This window comes from Falco naumanni, chromosome 8 (assembly GCF_017639655.2).
Source record: "Falco naumanni isolate bFalNau1 chromosome 8, bFalNau1.pat, whole genome shotgun sequence".
Lineage (NCBI taxonomy): Eukaryota > Metazoa > Chordata > Aves > Falconiformes > Falconidae > Falco > Falco naumanni.
In genome coordinates this window covers 34,362,061-34,380,722 of record NC_054061.1, presented here as the reverse complement: position 1 = coordinate 34,380,722, position 18,662 = coordinate 34,362,061, and the positions used below count along the sequence as shown (strand labels likewise).

Genomic DNA, 18,662 nt, shown 5'->3' with positions numbered 1-18,662 from the left:
CTTCGCACAAGCGAGAAAGCACCATTATCTCGGTTTTACAGGCCCTGCTTATGTTGAGAACATATGTGGTGGTGTAATTACACTGAAGTGATTAAATCAGTGCAAATCCTTGCTAGAGGGACATGCTGCACCGCTGTAAAGCGGGGCTTATTATCAGTGCAGTTTAATTCAAATTACATTACTCAATTAAGCTGTGCTAGTATAAGCCTCCGCTTAAAGTCAGGAAATCACGTGACAGCTCGTGTTGTTTTTTTTTTTAAAGCAGATAAAGATGTGGAAACTGAAATGGGTGGGGTTGCGCCTCACCCGAGAGCATGTTAGAAGCAAGGGGTTTGACAAGTAATGTGTTTATAGTACTTTCTGGGAGGAAAGAAGTGTGAGTGTGAATTCAGGAGTTGTATTATTATTTTTTAGTAGATGAAATTCTTTGTTTAAACCATAGTGACCACTTTGGAAAAGATCCTAAATCATACTAAGGCTTTACAAATAAATTAAGTGAAATGCTTACTAAATTCTAGTAATTTCTGCCACATGCTTTTGGACTTTGATAATGGCTAGATGGGTCAATGAATAACTGTGGCATGTGCAACTTAATTGGATTTTTTTTTTTTTGGCAGGGTGTGGGCATTGTAAGAAAATGAAGCCAGAATATGAGAAGGCTGCAGAGTTTCTCCATGTAGCCAGTGATGTAAGCTAATTTCCTTTATTATATCCTTCAAATAATCACTTTTATTACTCCAGTTATTTATTACTGACTTTTCTCCCTACAACAAATTCAGCTGTTCTCATCCTCCCACAGGACCCTTTCAAAATGCGCTTCCAAAGTAGAGTCTCATCGCTAATGCATGAGCTCTGCCAAAGTCTGAGGAGAACATTCTGTCTTGAACGAAAACAAAATCGAAAAATGTTTATGTATTCTGCTGTAGGCCTTATACATAATATGATCAAATCCAAAATGGTTTTTTTTTCCTCCTTACTTAAAGGCATCAAATGTGAAGAAACATAGGCTTTTATTTATGAATTAGATTTGGAAAAAACAAAGAGGGTTGATCCCTCTTTCACATACCCTGGTTTTATGGTTGCATCACTCCATTAGCTTCATTGTAAGTGCTGCATCAGCGTGGCTGGAGAAGAGAGATCCAGTAATGTAAGTATTAGTGTTATTGATTCAGTCTCATGCTGTGTATGCCATGGAAGAGGGGAAGTAGGATTAGTCTCCCCCGTACCTTAAGCATCTTCAGTGGAGACATCCAGAGTTCCTTTGTAGTTGTGGGAGAAGGAGGAGGAGATGAGAAAAACAAAGATCAGATGAATCATGCTCTACAAATGTCTGTTCTCCTCTAATAGATGACTCTAAAGGTGGTCCATGTAAAGATGCCCACAAGTTAGGGAAAGGTGAATTTGCCTTGAAGTAAACTTGTCTTTGACAGTGCTCATTTCTTCTGGGAGAAATTGGGATTTCTCGAGGAAATGCCATTTCTGGGAACAGCTCTTAAGCATTATAAAGTAACTTATACATAGGGAATCCTGGCAGAAATGGGAGGAGAACGGGTAACACTGGTTACATTTAGTCCATAAGATGTCTCTTCTGGTTTTGCATCAGCCCTGTGTACCTGTGCTGAGTACCTGGGAAAGTGAAGGCACTTAGATCGTGAGTGATTGCCCCCCAAGTCCATGTCCTGCCTAGGGGGTATGTGTATGTTGCTGGGATTTACAGTTAGTGCTATCTGTTTTAGAGTCCAGGTGTCCTTGCAGCAGTTGATGCTACTGTCAACAAGGCGCTGGCAGAAAGATACCACATCTCAGGGTTTCCTACTGTGAAGTATTTTAAGGATGGAGAGGAGAAATACACTCTGCCACACCTCAGAACAAAGAAGAAGATCATCGACTGGCTGCTAAAGTAAGTTTTGAGGGTCTGAGATAGTATTCAGGTTACTGGCTCCTGAAGACTGCTTTGGTGAGGAAGTAAATCTTAAACCTAGCTTCATCGACTGCCTAAATCCCTCACTAACAAAAACAAACTGAATTCCAGTATTCAAAGCCGTACAAACATGTATGTTAATTATGATCTCTAATACACCAAATCCTTTATTTGCTGCAGGGGTTTTCATAGTTGTCCTGGTATTTCTTTCCCAAAATAAATATTTTTCAAATATACACTAAGCCTCTCACTGGAGAAGGAATAGCAATGGCTCTGAAAAATAAACAGAACAGTCATTGTTCCTTCTTTATACTAAGCAGCAGATTTCACTATTAGTAACTGAATTTCCGCAGTTGTACTTCTCTTTCCAGCATTTCAGAGCCACTGCCTAGAATACCAGCTACGTGGGGCTGAAGGAAAGCCAGTGAGACCAACAAAAGCAGCACCTTTGTCTGCACTAACCACCTTTTCTTGGGTGGTGTGCTAAAATATGCAGAATTAAGTTTGATGTATGATGGAAATAATTTAATTTCAAAGTGTTAAATTGCTGGTACGATTATTTATATGCATTTCCTTTAGGTACTGTAAGCCTAATGTATTTCCTGCATTATTCGATGGGAAAAAACCTGCCAGTGTTTTGTGAACTTTTAAAACCATTTAGCCATTAAGTACAGTTGGCGTCAGGAATGTAATCTTAATTTTTCCCCTTACTTGGTGGAGGTGGTGTGGGGGGGTTTCTTGGTTGTGTTTTTTTTTCCTTTTCTTTTTAAACTATATCCCCGAGTGCTTCACATCAGGTAATGGATGTGGTCTGGCAGCATGTTGGGAAGTTCTATCTATATTTTACGTTTAGACACAGTACTCTGTTGGCCTCCCTGCATACCCAGGCTCCAGGCTGCTGTGTCAATACTGGACGTTAAGTTGCTGTCCTAGTTTCCACCAGTTTACTGGAGGTATTTTGAGTGCTGCTTAATTTGTATTGAGTTAAACAGTCACGTTGACGCTGCCTGTACATATTGGCAGGTGAGTAAGCAATGAGGAGGAGGGAAGGGGTGTTAATCCCTTCTGGATCCTGCTGTGCTTCTGGAATGCTTTTGTCTGCAGCCTCAGGTAGTCAGCAACACAGGGGAAACCCAGGCAACTTGCCTCCTGCTCTTGACTGCTGGATGTTCTCCCAACTAGAGATGCAAGGGAGTAAGATCCTTGTTTGCTGACCAGGGATAAACTTGTCACAGCTGCACTGAAGCTGGTGGAAATAGGGCTGCATCTGGGGTGCAGGCTGCAGTTAGGTTGACACAAGCTGTACTTCTGTCTCAGTAAGTGGTCTTGTTGCAGCCTTGCGGGTTTTGGCTCCGGTCCCTCTGTGGTGACTAGTCTGTGCTCCTGCACTAGGTTGTTACCAGTATCTGGGTAGCTTATTTCAGGTCAGTGTGGGAAGGTCTGTGTGAGATGAAGTCACACTCCTGACTGTAACTGTAATCGATGATAGCTCACACCAGCTGTGTTTGTGTGAAAATTCAGACCAGCTGCCCTAATTCTTTCACTAACAACTGGCAAATCAGTATCGATGGAAATACGATGGATGTCCACCAAGTGACCTTGAGTAGGACTTTAACAATTGAGTTTTTCCTCACTTGGTTTTTATGTACCCAGTACAACTTAAATGGTGTCATTCAAAGTGACAGGAAAGTCTGAAAAGCTAATTTATTACCAAGACGACATATGAAGGTCTTTATACTGTGGCACCATTCTGATGATTTTATATAAGTAATCACTATTTAAGATACAGCAGGAATGAATTTAATGAGTCTGAGAGAGGTCTGTGAGCTGGTGAATAGCAGAAGTTTTGTTAGAGGCGCTCTAGATGTGCGGGATTGCTCTGATCTAGTCAGTATGTGCAGTCATAATTGAAACCTGACATTCTCTTTATCAAGGTAAAATATTCCAGTTCAGTCACCCCCAGTCTTCCAAGTGGAACGATGCTGATTATTGCATCCTGACTTTAATATCTGAATTCAAGAGAAGGTCATGAAATTCTTTATAGAAGTTTGCATGATAGTGATGAGTACAAAAAAGATGACTGAATGGAAGATGCTGTTCTGTATCAGTTGCCTTTTGATTCCACCTGCATGCTGTTCTCAGTTCACGTCTGTGGATGACACAGTGATACAAGAGCAATGTTTCTTCCACCCAGATGTTGTATGCAATGTAGGAAATCTTTATTCTGCATTCCTACTCATATGCCTGAGTACAATCACTTAAATTATATTTTCATTGAGTTCCAGAAATTAACGTGCTGCTTTTTTTGTTGTTATCTGGTGTTAGAAATACCAAGCTCGTTCTGCTGCACAGGCACCCTGAAGGACTGTTTGACCCCAGTTCCCGCATGGTAGTTACGACCAGGACATGATGCCCCTTTGCCTGCTTCCAGAAACATTTTCAAACCAATCTCATTTCCTTTCTTTTCTAGTCCTGAAGCACCACCTCCACCTGAGCCTGCATGGGAAGAAAAACAGACTAGTGTTATCCACCTTGCTGGAGAAGACTTCAGGGAGTCCTTGAAGAAGAAGAAGCATACCCTTGTCATGTTCTATGCACCATGTGAGTAAATACCTCTCTATGTGGATTGGTTTTATAAACGCTACAGTTTTTGAAATCCTGAATTAATTCCCTTGCTGTCCCCAGACTTTTAAGGGTAAAGAGATGATTCTGAATGTAACTGCACGGGACCATCATTGTCACCATCTTTTGTATCTTTATAAACAGAAACAAAACAGTATACAGTGTTTATTTAAAGAGTTACGGCATTAATGCAGACACCAAAGTGGGCAGGGATACAAAAACAAAACAGATTTATTTTCCTCTGCTGCTTTTTATGGTCCATATAACAAAATGTGATCCTTTATAGCAACACAATGGACATGGAGAGCCTGACTCATTAGTGCAGCACTTCACTAGTGAAATCGATGTAGTGATGTAGGAGGAATCATTCTCCAGAGGCTGAGAACAAATTTTGATGGAATAAATTTTGTCTGTAATAAACCTACATTTAAATCTCCACTGGGAATATGGGCATAGCTTCCTCCTCCCAGGTTGTTTTGTGTGCATCATGCACACACTTATATTTTCGAAGTGCCTGAGAACATTTCTAGAGAATTTTTTAATCGGACCCTTTATAGATTAGGTGAATGGAAGTGACCTTTCCTGTTCTCTGTGTTGTCCCAGAGACAGGCAGACTTGGTACAGGTTCTTAACTTTTGAGGGGTCTGTCAAAAGGAGAAGATAATCCTGGCACTTAGTAGATAGTATTAACTTGCTTTTATAGCACCATGACTCTTCCCCCAAAGATACAAGAAAAAAAATCTTCCCTATCAATGGCCAGCCCTTCAGTTAATGGATAACCTTCAGATAAGTGGTTACTGGCTTGTTCCCGTTAAACTAAAGGTATTTTCCAGAAAGGGATAAAAATCTCAGGTCCTTAATGTTTAATCAGGCAGCCCCTTATTTTGATTTTCTGTTAGAGAATTAAACATGAATGCTTTTGGGCTCCCACGAATCCCTGCTGGATGTGGGAGACGGGAGGGGTGCAATTCAGAAGGGAGATTTCTGGAAGGTTGTAAAAGAGAGGGGAAGGGGACTTAATCCCTCCTCAGCTCCAGTTCCCACCACCTATTGACTAAAAATTGCCCATGTGCCAGGAATTTCTGATTCGTGGACCTCAACTGGTTAAGAGCAAGCCATAACTTTAAAATAAAATGATTGCATATGAAATGGTAAGATTTAGGAGTTCACTGTCTCTTGGGTTCTCTACCTGATGAGTAACTTTCTGTTGGAGAGATTTATTCCCCTTTTGGTGTTTAGTTGCATCTTTTTAAGGCACTAAAATTCTTGGCCATGTTTAAAGCAAAGACACTACATGCAATGAGTATGTAGCTCTCAGTATTGAAAGCACAAGGCAACTTGCCTGATGGGCTAATGATGATACTGTTGTTTGTTGGTTGCCTTCTACCCTGTTGCTCTCAGATCAGCCTGACCCTGTCTTTTATGGGCTGTAAAAGCAAGGCTTGGATGTTTTAAGACTGTTGGGACTCTTGAGGCTGCCCATCAGACACCTTCTTCTTGCACGGTTTTGGATACAGTGCTGCGTGAGACCACCTATATACAGGACAGAGAGGTGCTAACTGGAACCACTTCTGACCTTCCTGTGACTCCTAAAACAGTCGATGTTGCTGGCTTGTTGTCAGTATGTGGGTCATGCAGTTTCTGATTTGTCAGATTTGTCCTCTAAGTGTGGAAGTGTCTGTGTGCAAAGCAGAAAGCAGGCACACAGGAGTGCAGTGAACCTGCCCTTTGTTGGGTGCAGGTGAAAGCATCCAATGAGTATTTTAAATATCTGATTTCTGTGAAATAATCCTTAATGCAATAGAAAGGTATAAATCTTTATATTTTTCAGCTTTTCTGTAGTGATAATGTGCCTCCTGCTAAATTTGGTAGATTAACTTTTGTTTACCATTTCCTCAATAGTAAGACCTCTTGGAGCTTACATCGCCAGTTAGTTTTAACTTGCTTATTTTAGTGCAGAAGGAACATTGCTAAAATTGCCAGGTCCCATTATCTCAAATAATTTTCTTTTTCTATTCAGATCCACATCTTAGGTCAGTGCAGACTCACAGTATGTTACTCCATTCGCTTGTGACTCCATGACAGTATTTGTTACACTCACACATATGCTCAGATATTTTAAGATTGGGGGTGTGTGTATACATGCATATATAAAGTATGTTTATATATAAATATTTATGCTAAGAAATGTATCTCTCATCTGTCATTAGAATTTAAAGCAGAAAGTTGAATATTCTGACCTTTATAAAGATTTCAGCTAGAGTGACAAACCTTTAGGCAAAGGCCACAGATATATCTTAGATGTAAATTAAAATGAGATCTGTCTTTTCTGTGGCAACTTCCAGTCCAAATTACTTAATATGTATAGGAGAACCATCAATCTGCTGCTATGCTGATAACTCTGGACTGAGCTGAGTGGTGCTTTCATGGTACTGAACAGTGCTTCACAGTGATTTAGCTCCGGAAGAGAAGACTGCTACATCCACATGGAAAAGATGGGAAACTCATTACTCCATCACTCTGAGTGTGGGTGAAGCATAAAGGTTATTCCTGGTGCTTGTGGAGTATTTTAAGGACTGAGAATCAGAATCAAAATACTTGAAATTACTGGGGAAAAAATCCACTTATGTGGACTTGACACCCACAGAGGGTGATGTTCTTAACTTCACATTCCTGTTCCTCCCCCGTGGCATCTCTGTGCACTGGAGTGACTGATTTGGGGTGGGAGGCAGCAGTCGGGGCAGGTCCCCAGTACTGACTTGGGGAAAAAGTGCCAGCTGCAGGAAAGCTGATGCTTCTTATGCCAATAACTGCCTTGGACCTTCATCTGGGTGTCCACTGGGTAGGTCTGTACCCTCTATGGCCACCACGCCATGCAGGCTTATGATGTGGGCTGGCACTCTAGGCGTTTCTCAGGGCTAGCACTTGGAGCAAGCTGCTGGTGTCTGTGCTGCGCAGCACCTGGTGTGGCTCTTCTCTGGGCCACTGTGGGGCTCTTGTGGTCGTAAGATGTGCCATCCCACTCCCTTACCTCCAGCTTCAATATGCCTAAAATAAGAGGACAGTGACAGAGTCTGCTGAAGTGAAGCATGATGCCACAGGGGTGTGTAGTGGCCTGGGGACTGCCGTGAGGGGTTTGAGGAACATTTGAAAGCAGTAGAATTATTGCATCAGCATCTGAGAAGCATTTTGGATGGGTGGTTTACAGGATTTGTGTCTATTATCTCCACAGACCAGTCTTTGGAGGTACTGGATGCCAACAAATACTCCAGGTTTCATTTTGCAACTGCTTGGCTTTGTCCAGGAATGAGGAGTGGAGACAACTAGTTTGAGTATAGTTTGGTGTACACACATAGCCTGGTTTGTGGATGATCGGGATTTGAGCAGCTGTGGACCGAATTGTTAAGGGAGCATAATGGATGAGAATAGATGCAGCCTTGCCCAGTTAGACTGCAGTGCTTAACCAGCTATGGCCAGGAGTACATTAGCTGCATGGTACGCTGGCTGTGCTCTGTGTCCAGAGCTTGTTTCAGGACTCAGCATTAAATGCTTAGCATCCTGGAATGACCAGTTTGCATCAGTGCCTCTTCTGGGATCAATGTACTGACTTTTCTTTCTTCTTTCTCTTACGTCCTCACAGTTTGTTCATACAGCTTATCCAAATGTGTTTTATCTGCATGTTTACTTTTATGTGCTCTCTCCACTCCGTTATCCCAGATAATTGAGATTTGACTTTGATTTTCTGTTAAATTTTAACCTCCTCCTACTATAGCACCTATATGCAAAAAAGAAGCAGTTGGTTGTGATCAGTTGTCAGACTCACAAAAGGCAACAAAATTCTAGTAGATAACACATCTTCTTAGTTGGAGATGTTTTTACTGCATTACTGCTGTAATTACTGAATTCAAGGCAAAAAAGTGATTGAAGCTAGGTGAACATTTTTCAATTAGATAGGGAGATGCAGATAGTTCTTCATGAGTGTACTGTGTTTTTAACCCAAACTTCTGTCCGAAGAAGCCCTTGGAGTCCTACATGGAATTTCTTGTCAAGCCAATGCAAAGACCTGTATCAAATTAATGACCATCACATTCTCTAACTAAAACTCCCATGGTTCCCTCTTCTGCTTTGTTCGTCCCTGGGGTTTAATATGTTTTCTTGATGCCATAATTTGGTGATTTGACTGTCAAGTTTTAGCTGTTCTTGGATGATGCTCCCTCAAACTTAAGCTGAGTCGTTTCTGCTCTTGTAGAAACAATGCTGAGCTGGGGGCAGAGGCTTCATAGATGGGCATCCTTGATTGCATTAGGCAGAGCATCGCCAGCAGGGAAAGGGAGCTGATCCTTCCCCTCTACTCATGGTGTAGGTGAGACACAGTTGGGTTGCTGTGTCCAGTTCTGGGTTCCACTGACATATTGGAGAGAATCTAGTGAAGGGCTGTGATGCTGGTTAAGGGCCTAGAGCACCTGACGTATGAGGAGAGGCTGAGAGAGCTGGGACGCCTGGGTAAGAGGTGGCTTGAGGGGTCTTAGTAGTATGTGGAAGTGCCTAATGTGGCAGGTAAAGAATACGGAGCAAGACTGTTCTGCAGTGTCCAGGCACAGGGCAAGAACTAATGGAAATGCAGGAAATTTTGCTTAAACATAAGAGATAGCGGCGGTGGGTTTTTTGGTTTTGTTGGGGTTCTTTTGTTTTTTGTGTTGTTGGGTTTGGGTTTTTTTTACTGTGGGGGCAGTTGAACACTGGGACAGGTTGACTGGAGAGGGTGTGGAGTCTTCATCCTTGAAGGTACTCAAACTCCAGCTGGACACAGTGCTGGGCAGCCTGCTCTAGCTGACCCTGTTTTGAGCAAGGGAAAAGTGCCTTTCAACCACAGGACTGCTGTGTTTCAAAAAATAGTAACACTGGAGTTTGAAATACACAGTGAGGGGTTTGGGGTTTTTTGTTTGGTTGGAGGTTTGGTTTGGTTTTGTTGGGTTTCAGTTTTTTTACCCTTCTTATTGAGTTGTGATTTTCTCTAAATAGGAAAGGCTTAAAACATCCCCTACTAATTCTTGTACAGAAACAGGAGCTGTCCACTTGTGGCTCATAAGAATGGAAGATCAACACATGAAAACACATTTGTATCATTTTTTGATCATGATTGCTGCCTCCAAAGAGCCTACAAATGAATCAACTGTGTCAGAAACAGGAATTATATGTAATAGACCAGTCACAGGTCGGAATGGTGGGAGGGACACATTTTTTAGAGCAGTCGTTTTTAGTGGGAGAGCTCAGCACTGAGAAAATTCATTCAGTTCCTACTTTTGTAAAAACAAAGGTAATAAGCCTTGTTGCTGCTGAAAGTATTTTTTAAGAATTTTTACTAGGGAGAAAATGCTCCCTTTTAATGGTTCATAAGGGTGGCAGTTACCAATGTTATTAACTTGCCAAATAGCCTCAATTTGTGCGACTCAACAGGGTTTGCAGAATGGGTATTTTTAATAAATACTTTGCTGGGAGCTGATTTCTGGTTCTCTGTTCAGCAGTGAAACCTTTCACTTCACTGGAAATTATTTTTGTCAGCTGGAAAAGGTTATTTTCTGGTGAAGCCTGACCCACAGGGGTTACCCAGAGAACACCCAGAAATAAACCGCGCTTAGACTGGTTTTAATGAGGTATTTTTGTATTGAGTATAAGTGGCTGTATTTGGACAAGAGGATGTGCAATTAAGAAACATCAGCCTCCTTGGCTCTTCACTTAAATTTTTTGTAGTTTTTTTCTTTCAGGGCTGGAAGAAGTGAATGAGGGTGCTTAATCCGTGTTGTACCTGATAAAATCACAGAAGACTTTGGGGTGGTGTTTGAGCCCTTAAAAGATTGTGTGTTGTTCTAAGCTGTTGGGAGATGGTACCTGAGTATTGTTCTGATGTAAACCAAAGCCAGTTCTTTGGCTTCCAAGTCAAGCAGGAATGCAGACATCATCCCTGTCTGATTGATCTCAGGAAGAAGTAAGAAAGAAATCAGGTAGGGATTACTTCTGCAATAAGTAATCAGATAGGCATCAGGTTTTTTCAGTTCTGACTAAACCAGTCCTGCCCATCCCTGTGTGTTTCATCAGCAGTGCATAAAATGCTGAGAGCTAAAGCAAACCTGCATTAATTTCACCCACAGGCTTTGTTCAAAATATGAAACATTCTGTATCCTGGTATGCTCCTTTTCTGTCTTTTCACAATAAAAACTGCCCAGTTTCTTCTGTCCAGGTTATGTATTGAGGAATAATATACAGTGACAAAAAAGCACTTGGCTGAGAGTCCTTGCCAGAGTGGGTTGCACTGTGTGCAGCGTGGCTGCAGACGTTTTTCTGGCTATTAATGTCAACAGCCAGGAAGGCCAGTATGCTCCTCCAGCCCTGCTAGATCGCTAATGGGACCCAAGCTGTCATCAGAAAGTTGTTCTTAAGAAATCAGTAATGTTTTCCTTTTCATTCTCTCATTTTTTGAAGTAAGCTGGGACAAGGCTGGTTGCACCATATCTCAGCCTTTGCACAGAAAGTTTTGGCAAGATGATGCTGTGTCCTGGCTAAGCTGCACCGCTGTCACAAACCACTGCAGTTTTGACTGACCATGCGGCCTCAGCCCGTGGCTGCTGCACCTGAGGTGGCCAGACCGTGTCTTGGGGCTGAGCAGACCTGGGTGGCATAGCTCTATATGAAGGATGCACAGAGGGGGCTAAAATACTCACCAGCTGAATTAATGGGTCCAGATGTGCCGAGCACAGCAGCACAGATGGATTCAGTGTCCTGTGATGGCCTCAGATTGGCTCCCACCAAGAGGTTTTCCTGTTGCTTGCAAGCACATCTTGTTAAGTTTTCATTAGGAGGCTGTATCAAAGAGCCTGAACAAAATGTGCGTGTTTGTAAATGAAGCTTAAGCTATCAAAAATTATTAAAAACATGCTGAACAGAAAGAATCCGTTTCAAGGCAAAAACCCTTGCAGGAAGGATTTTCTGGTTGTTGACTGAGGCAGAAGAGAGGCCTGGACCCTCTGATAATGAAGCTTTAAATCCTGCGTGGGCTGGCACTGCAGAATTTTGGTACGTTAGCTCTGCAGCTAACTGGTTTCTCTACTGCCTTAGTGGTGCTCTTGCTTACAGGCTCCCGTTAGGTGAGGTGCATTCCTGTCGGTGTAAATAGTGCTGATGCCACAGAGCCCATTAGCAGGCTGGTTTTGATAAAGAATTAATTCGTAGAGTGGTCTCTGCAATCAGGCTGGCAGAACTGCTCTTAGCCCCAGTGTTTGTGTCGAGGATATTAATTAGCACCAAGAGAACAGTTCTAACTGCTCTCAGCTCAGAAGTTGAGGCACTTCAGAGGACTGCGCAAGGCTGTGACGGAAGCACTCAGCAGTGGCTGTTGCGGAGCTGTGGCGTTAAACTAAAATTTGGAAGGGTGATTGAGCTCCTCTTGTTTTGTAAAACAGCATTCATGCTTTAAATCTGTCGTAACCCTAAAATGTTGCAGCTGCTTTTGCATTGGTGTGAAGAGTATTACCTGTATGTAAACAGTTCAGGCTTGTGAGAAGGGGAAGAGGAAGGAGGTGAATGCCCTTTGCCCTGTGAAATCCTCTCCTCCTAAGACATACAGGTGTGTTGGTGCAATGTCAGGTAGAGCCTGTGTGGGGTACCTCACGAGTCATTTAACTATGAATATGCCACTCACCCTTATACATTGTCATCAAACCCGTGCCCAGGAAGACAGATGCTTTTTCTGGTGATGCAACATACCATAGCAAGGACTGCTTTCGAGCCTCACCTAGTGCAGGTGTCAGTCAGCGGTGCCTCCCCCAGCACTCTGCTGGGCCACTGCTAACTCGGAGCAATTTATCTTCTGGATATCAGTTGCATCCACTGGCATGTCAGGTGGCAAAATGATTTTGGTTGCTCTTTAACTGTTTTTTGTGGTTAACAGAGGCTGATGCTGCCTTGGCTAACTGCTCTTACCAGCTTCGTTTGTGCCATGTGGGTCTGCTGGAACTGACACTTAAGTTTTGTTCTGGATGTAACTATTGCTCTTTAATCCTTTCTGTCCAGAGGTGGTTTGCTCTAGAGCTTTCCATCTTAAAGGATTGCTTGTTGCCAAATGCCAAGTGCTGTCATGTCATTTGTGATTCACTGCAGTCCGTCATACAGCCTTTTGTAGTGGATAAAACAGTCCAGGAGTTTTGTGCTGAGTCTTTCTCCTCACATTTGCAATTTGGTCTATTCTGATGATTCCGTTGCTGCCGTTTCAATAGTTCATGTCTAAGGCTGTGGCTTCCAGAGGTGTGGGGTTTTTATCCTTCGCATCCTCTGTGTACCCCCAAAGTGCTACAAAATGAGGAGAGCTTGGAAAAAAATGAAACAAAATCCACTAGCAGGCTGTGAAATTGGTTGTAGATTGCCTGTTAAGAGTAGCGAGGCGAGCCCTGACTGACCTGATGCTTAACTGAAAACCTCATGACCTTTTTCAAATCAAAAGACAAATCCCCCTCCTCTCAATTACTAATATCTCATGTCTTGGAAATATGATTATGCTATGTGTCAGGTTGTGTCAGAAAATGAACTTTGTTTCCAGATATTCAATTAAAAGGACCACCAGTTCTCTACTGGTAGAACAAAAGCAAATTAACCTTTCAGTAACATCTCCAAATGCCTTTCTCAAATCTGCCTGTGGATTCAGTAACTTCTGTAGCTACATGAATCGTGCTGGTTTAAGCAGTATACCCATTTTCAGCTCTTATCTGTGTAATTACTGTCTGTGGCCTGTCTTTCCTTGATTGACCAAGTAATATTCTTGTTTTAATTCTAGTTAATCACTTGGAACTCTTGAAGTGGAAACGGGCTTTGCTTTGCTCTGCGGTCTACAAGCTCCTGGGTTTCCTTTGATAGCTGTGCAATGTGCTGCTTTCACTTGCTTGGAATTGCAGTCATTTAAAAACCAATAACAGAGCGTAGTGTCTACCCCTGTTATTTGGATGGTGATGACTTCAAGCAGAGATGGGGAATCTGAAAGTCATTCCCTGCTCTGCACTTTGCACCCTGAGCGCTCTATCCTGCTGCGTGCTGAGCCCTCTGAGTCCCCAGTGTTTTGCAGTTGAATGAATGGAGTCAGCACCTTGAAGCCCTGCTCCCCTCAAGCAGGATTGTAAACCCTGAGAGTCACTTAACCTTTTCCTGACTCCATTTAACCTTGGGTGTAATGACAGAGGAGGATAATCACGTCTGTCTCTCTTAGGGACAATTTGAAGCGTAATTAATTGATATTAGTTAAAGCATTTGAGATCACCCGTTGAGAAGTACTAAAGGAAGCTGGGGGCTGAAGGGGGAGCAGAGCCCTTCCTCATGCTGAGGACAGAACACAGGCAGCACAAATGCCACGGTCTCACAAATCACTGAGTTTTCAGATCTCCTCTAAGGAGTTGGCTAGGACTTTACTATGAAAATACTGACAGTTTAAGTTAGTATTATGGAAGCAGCTACAACACTAAAATATATGCATGTTTGAACTATCTCTTTGGAAAGTCTCATGTGAAATATATGCGTGCTGCTTTGTTCCTTCAGTTACCAGATTTCATTATGTAGAAAATGCTAAAAGCACACATGGAAACAACATGGGTGGGGTTATACATCATTGTGTGTTAATGGTGGGCAAAAAGCATAAGGTAGTGCTTTCTGAAGTTAAAATGCCTGATCTGCACTGGTGTAGAGCCATTTTAGTTGGGATGCTCAGGTTAGGGTCAGCAGAGGCTGTTGTCCCCACCTGACCTGTGGGGCCGTCCTGGCACACTGCAGATCCCAGCTGCTCAGGAGATGGTGATAAAAGGACAGCAAAACCTTATCACCTCTGTAGCAGTTTCAGCTCAGCAATGTGAGTCAGGGACAGGCTGCATTGTGATCAGGTGGAGAACCACTGTGTGAAAGCATCTTTTTTAGAAAGCCATTTCTTTTCAGACTAAAAAGCACTAGGGATGTGGAATGTGAATTTCCTGCCTGAATTTGACTGGCTTCAGCACACAGCCAGCTCTGAAGGTTACTTAGCCTTTGGCACCCAGCTTGTATAGCTCGTTGTAATGAAAGCTAGACTGGCTTTTCTCAGTTTCTATCACTACTTAATCTTTGGATTTAAGCTATTGACACTCCGAGCTTCCTGCCTCCCTTTGCCATGAAACACACTTTCCGGTCCTGTTACTTTTCTTATGGGTCTTTTGAGTCCCCTCCAGTTTGAACTCATTCTTGATTTGTGGACCCAGAACTGCAAACAGTATTTTGGAGATGCCAGACATAGAGGCCCTCTCCACACCTACTTAATATTTTCATTTATATATTCAGTGAAGTTCCTTTTGACGACTCCATCGTTTTCTTTCAAAGCTACATTGCTGGTATTGTTTGGATTTCTTTTGCTTCTGATACGTTTAAAACTCCTTATATACTTAAAACATCATTATTACCTCTGCTGACTGTAGATACTGCTTTGATGTCCATTTGCTTCCTTTATCTATTTTGTACAAATTGTTAGCTTTTGATTTATATTCATTAAAAAAAGCTTCACCTTTCTTCTATGTGCTATGCTAATACAGCTTCCACTCTTCTAAGGAAACTGAATTAACCTTGTACTGTTCAGCTGTAGAGAGGTTATATTATATCACTGAGCTTTGTAGTTTCAAATTAAACAAAGCATGAAGTTACTTAAAGGACGTTTTTCATATTTAAGCAAGTAGAAACTTATGTTTTTTGGAAAGAGATCTTGATTCCTTCAGGCAATTCTGAAAATTTCACACAATTTTATTTTAAATGTAATAATATGAATATTGTCCAACAGGGTGCATCTGTTTCATCCACTGTTCTGGAGACATCTTTATAATTGCCATCTGGTCCTAATAATTTCGTACATAGAAGTTTTAAGAATCTCTGAAGTTTATCTTTTGACTCACCATCATCTCTAAACAATTGACTTGGTTAAAAAAAGAAAGCTTGTCCAATGAAAAATTGTCCATTTGAATGTAATAAAGATATGTAGGTTATTCACTAGATTGTTCCATTGCTTTGAAATCTTCTTTACATCCCTTCTGCATCCCATGGGACCCCGCAATTATGCGAAATGCTTACAAATCTGAATACAGGATGTTATTTCTGTGGATTTATTGAATTGCTACCACAAACATATGCTTGATTACTCTTATATTTGGGTCAATGTGCATTTGGGTTTTAATATCAGTTTTGTGTCTTTCTTACCTCATGAATGGGTTTATATTGTTCTTTCCTCAGTCTGTTTTTTGGGTCTTTTTTCTTTAAAAAAACCCTAAACTTTAAAAAAAAAAGTTTGTAAAGTGATGTGAGCACTTAGTAAGTACTTCTATTTCCCCATGTGCTATCTTTGTTTTATATCATGTACACAAATGTTTTGTGGCATCATTTTGGAAGCCACATCCAGCTCAGCCCTGCAGTTCTTTATTTCTTCAGAGTCCTCAAACCAGTCTTTCTATGAGGATGAAACCGGCTTCTCTGCTGGGCGCCTTTCTGAGCCCAAACCAATGCTGCCTCATTGGTTCTTTCTTCAAAGACACCCATGGAGATGCTGTACTGTTCAGTTGTTCCTGCTATCAGTAAATTCAGTCCATGGAAAATAAGCTGGGCTATATATTTTCCATCACTTCATCTCCCAAAAGACTCACTAGCTTTCCTTTAAATGCCTCTACAATTAGAGGAGATTTAATCTGACTGCCTCTCCCCCTCAGTGATAATGAGTCTGAATCAAGCCTGCTTGCTTGCTTACTTGATTTCCCTCATCTGCTGTTCATCAGCCATTCCTCTTGAATTTTTACCCAAAGATATTGTATTTTTCACATACTGGATCAGTTGAGAACTACTTGGTTTTCAGGGAGAGGAGTGTGATGGTGCCCACCATGACTGTACTGCAGTGTGTCTTCCCAGCCCTTACCAACTTTACATCGTGAATGGTGGAAAAAACACCCTGTAGAAAACACTGGGTCCATGTAAAATTTACATTTGTAGTGCAAGGCAAATAGAGCTTAGAACCCCTCTATTGCAGGTATTCCCATACAGATCCTTGGACCTGTGGTTTAAGCAGGCAGCCCTCATCCCCCAGCCGGGCAGAGCAGATACCACCATGGGCTGCATGGGGGACCTCCGGAGTGCAAAATTTTTAGCACAGAGAAGTGAGAATGTCTGGCCAGAGCTGTAATAAAGCTTATCGTTTGCTGATTAGGAATGGAGAATGGCCTTAACACATGCTACTGCCTGTGCGTTAGATGTTAAGCTCTTTTGCTTTCCTGTCAGATAATGTGCAAGTGTGTTTCTGCATTAGGAAGTGCAGTTAGTTTAAGATTTGCAGAATTGATTCGAGGTTTTGAGCTGGGATCTTGTGAAAAAGCTGGATGTTCCAGGAGAAGGTTCCTTTCAGATTTCTCAAGTCAGGCACAGGAAATTACTGTTCAGTTCACATCTGCTGTTAACACTGTTGAGATCAAATTTTACAATAATGTAAAAATGACAAAAGAAAATCAGTAAAGCAAAGCCCTGCACCTACGTTAGAAGACTCTGTTCCCAGAAGTGCTACTTTCAATGCTTCTCAATTGGAAGTCCACTTCTTGGCCTTGTAGGAAGCCCATGCATCTACCATAGGACCCAGATTATTCAACTGAAAGGAAATAGAATAAATCATCCCACTTCTTTAGTCCATAGTGACTTACTGTCCTATAAATACTACTGAGAAAGGGGCAGGACCTTTTGATTCTTGACACCTTATCCGCACCTTCAGATGCCACCAGTTTAATCTCTTTGCATTGCAGCCCATCTGGAATATCCTTTGTAAGGAGCCTGCACACTTCCTATCTTCACGTACAGTGCTTGGTACAGTTCCTTTCTTTGCACTTTCAAATCTGGAAGATGGTGTTAACACTTAAAATAAATGTGTGATAGTGGGTGTGAAGAGGGAATGAGGAGAACAAGTTTTCCGTCTGTCAAAATGAAGACATCAACCTCTGCTTTTATTTTTTTTGGCATGTGTGCTTTAAATAGAATGATGGTGTTGGGTGGCTTCCAAGTGTTTGCTGCATTTGGCAATCCTTCTAAGTTGTAACAGATGAAGTTCTGCTATTCCATATGATGTGCTCCTTCCCCCTTTTTTGGTGACTCCTTGAAACTCCTTGGGAATTCAGCATAGCATTCACATCTGTTCCGTGGATGGATGTCCAAGGCTAACAAAATGCCTACTGGACTTGGGAGTCAGCTCTGCCAAAAGCCATATGGTTGTGTTTTAGTTTTGCAAGCACAGTGCAGTAAAGAAAGGAGGTTGGGCCAAAAGAGAAGTGAGAGGAGGAGGGATGAAGCTTCAGATGCATAAATGAGGGTAACATTGTCATTTGATACTAGAGTGGGAAGATGCAAAGATCACAGAGAAGAGGAAATAAAAGCTGTGAGCATAGGTTCCTTTATCAGTTGTTTTGAGTTACATGGAGCTCCTTTGTGTGGTGGTGGTGACGCATGTTTGATTTTGCCTAATTTCCCAAAGTGCTGTAAAGGTCTAGATAGTCAGATGCTTCCTTTTGTCCTTAAAAGAAGTGCATTTTGTAAGCTGAGAACCATTCTCAAAGCCCTTCTGGTGCTACCTACTGAACACCATGCTATGGCATGTGCAGTGGTGACTCGCTGGGTTGGAAGGGACACTGAGCAGCTGCAGCTGCTTCTCTGAGCAGTCACCAGCTAAATGGCCACTTGGACTGTTTTCTTACCAGCCATCTGTTGGCCCCTGTAAAATGGCATCTTGCATCTGTAATAGCCATTGGACTTTTCTGTGTCTGAAAGAATATGTTTGTTACTTGCTGACTCGTGTTCTGGTTTCTTGAAGAGTTCATGGCTCATGGAGAGCTCTTACCTGCTGCAACTTTAGTAGGGGCTTAGGGAGAGGCTTTACCAAATGCCCTGTCCTCTGCAGGTTCAGCACTCACAAGGTGGGAAACACACTGACTGATGTATCATAAAGCTGTTAGAGGGGAATAAGCAAACATGAAGTCTCATCTTTCTCTTGAAACACCATTTACTGAGGGTTTGGAAGTTGCTGTTTGGTGAAACCTAAATTTCAAGC

General features: G+C 42.1%; 1 protein-coding gene across 1 annotated transcript in view; it reads left to right on the top strand.

Moving 5' to 3' along the window:
* PDIA5 (protein disulfide isomerase family A member 5) overlaps window positions 1-18,662 on the top strand; it is a 101,506-nt gene that overhangs the window by 66,928 nt on the left and 15,916 nt on the right. Inside the window, exons 12-14 of the mRNA XM_040603274.1 lie at window positions 618-688; window positions 1,737-1,900; window positions 4,392-4,522. Coding sequence (XP_040459208.1) covers window positions 618-688; window positions 1,737-1,900; window positions 4,392-4,522 — 366 coding nt within the window. The remainder of the gene's footprint in view (window positions 1-617; window positions 689-1,736; window positions 1,901-4,391; window positions 4,523-18,662) is intronic.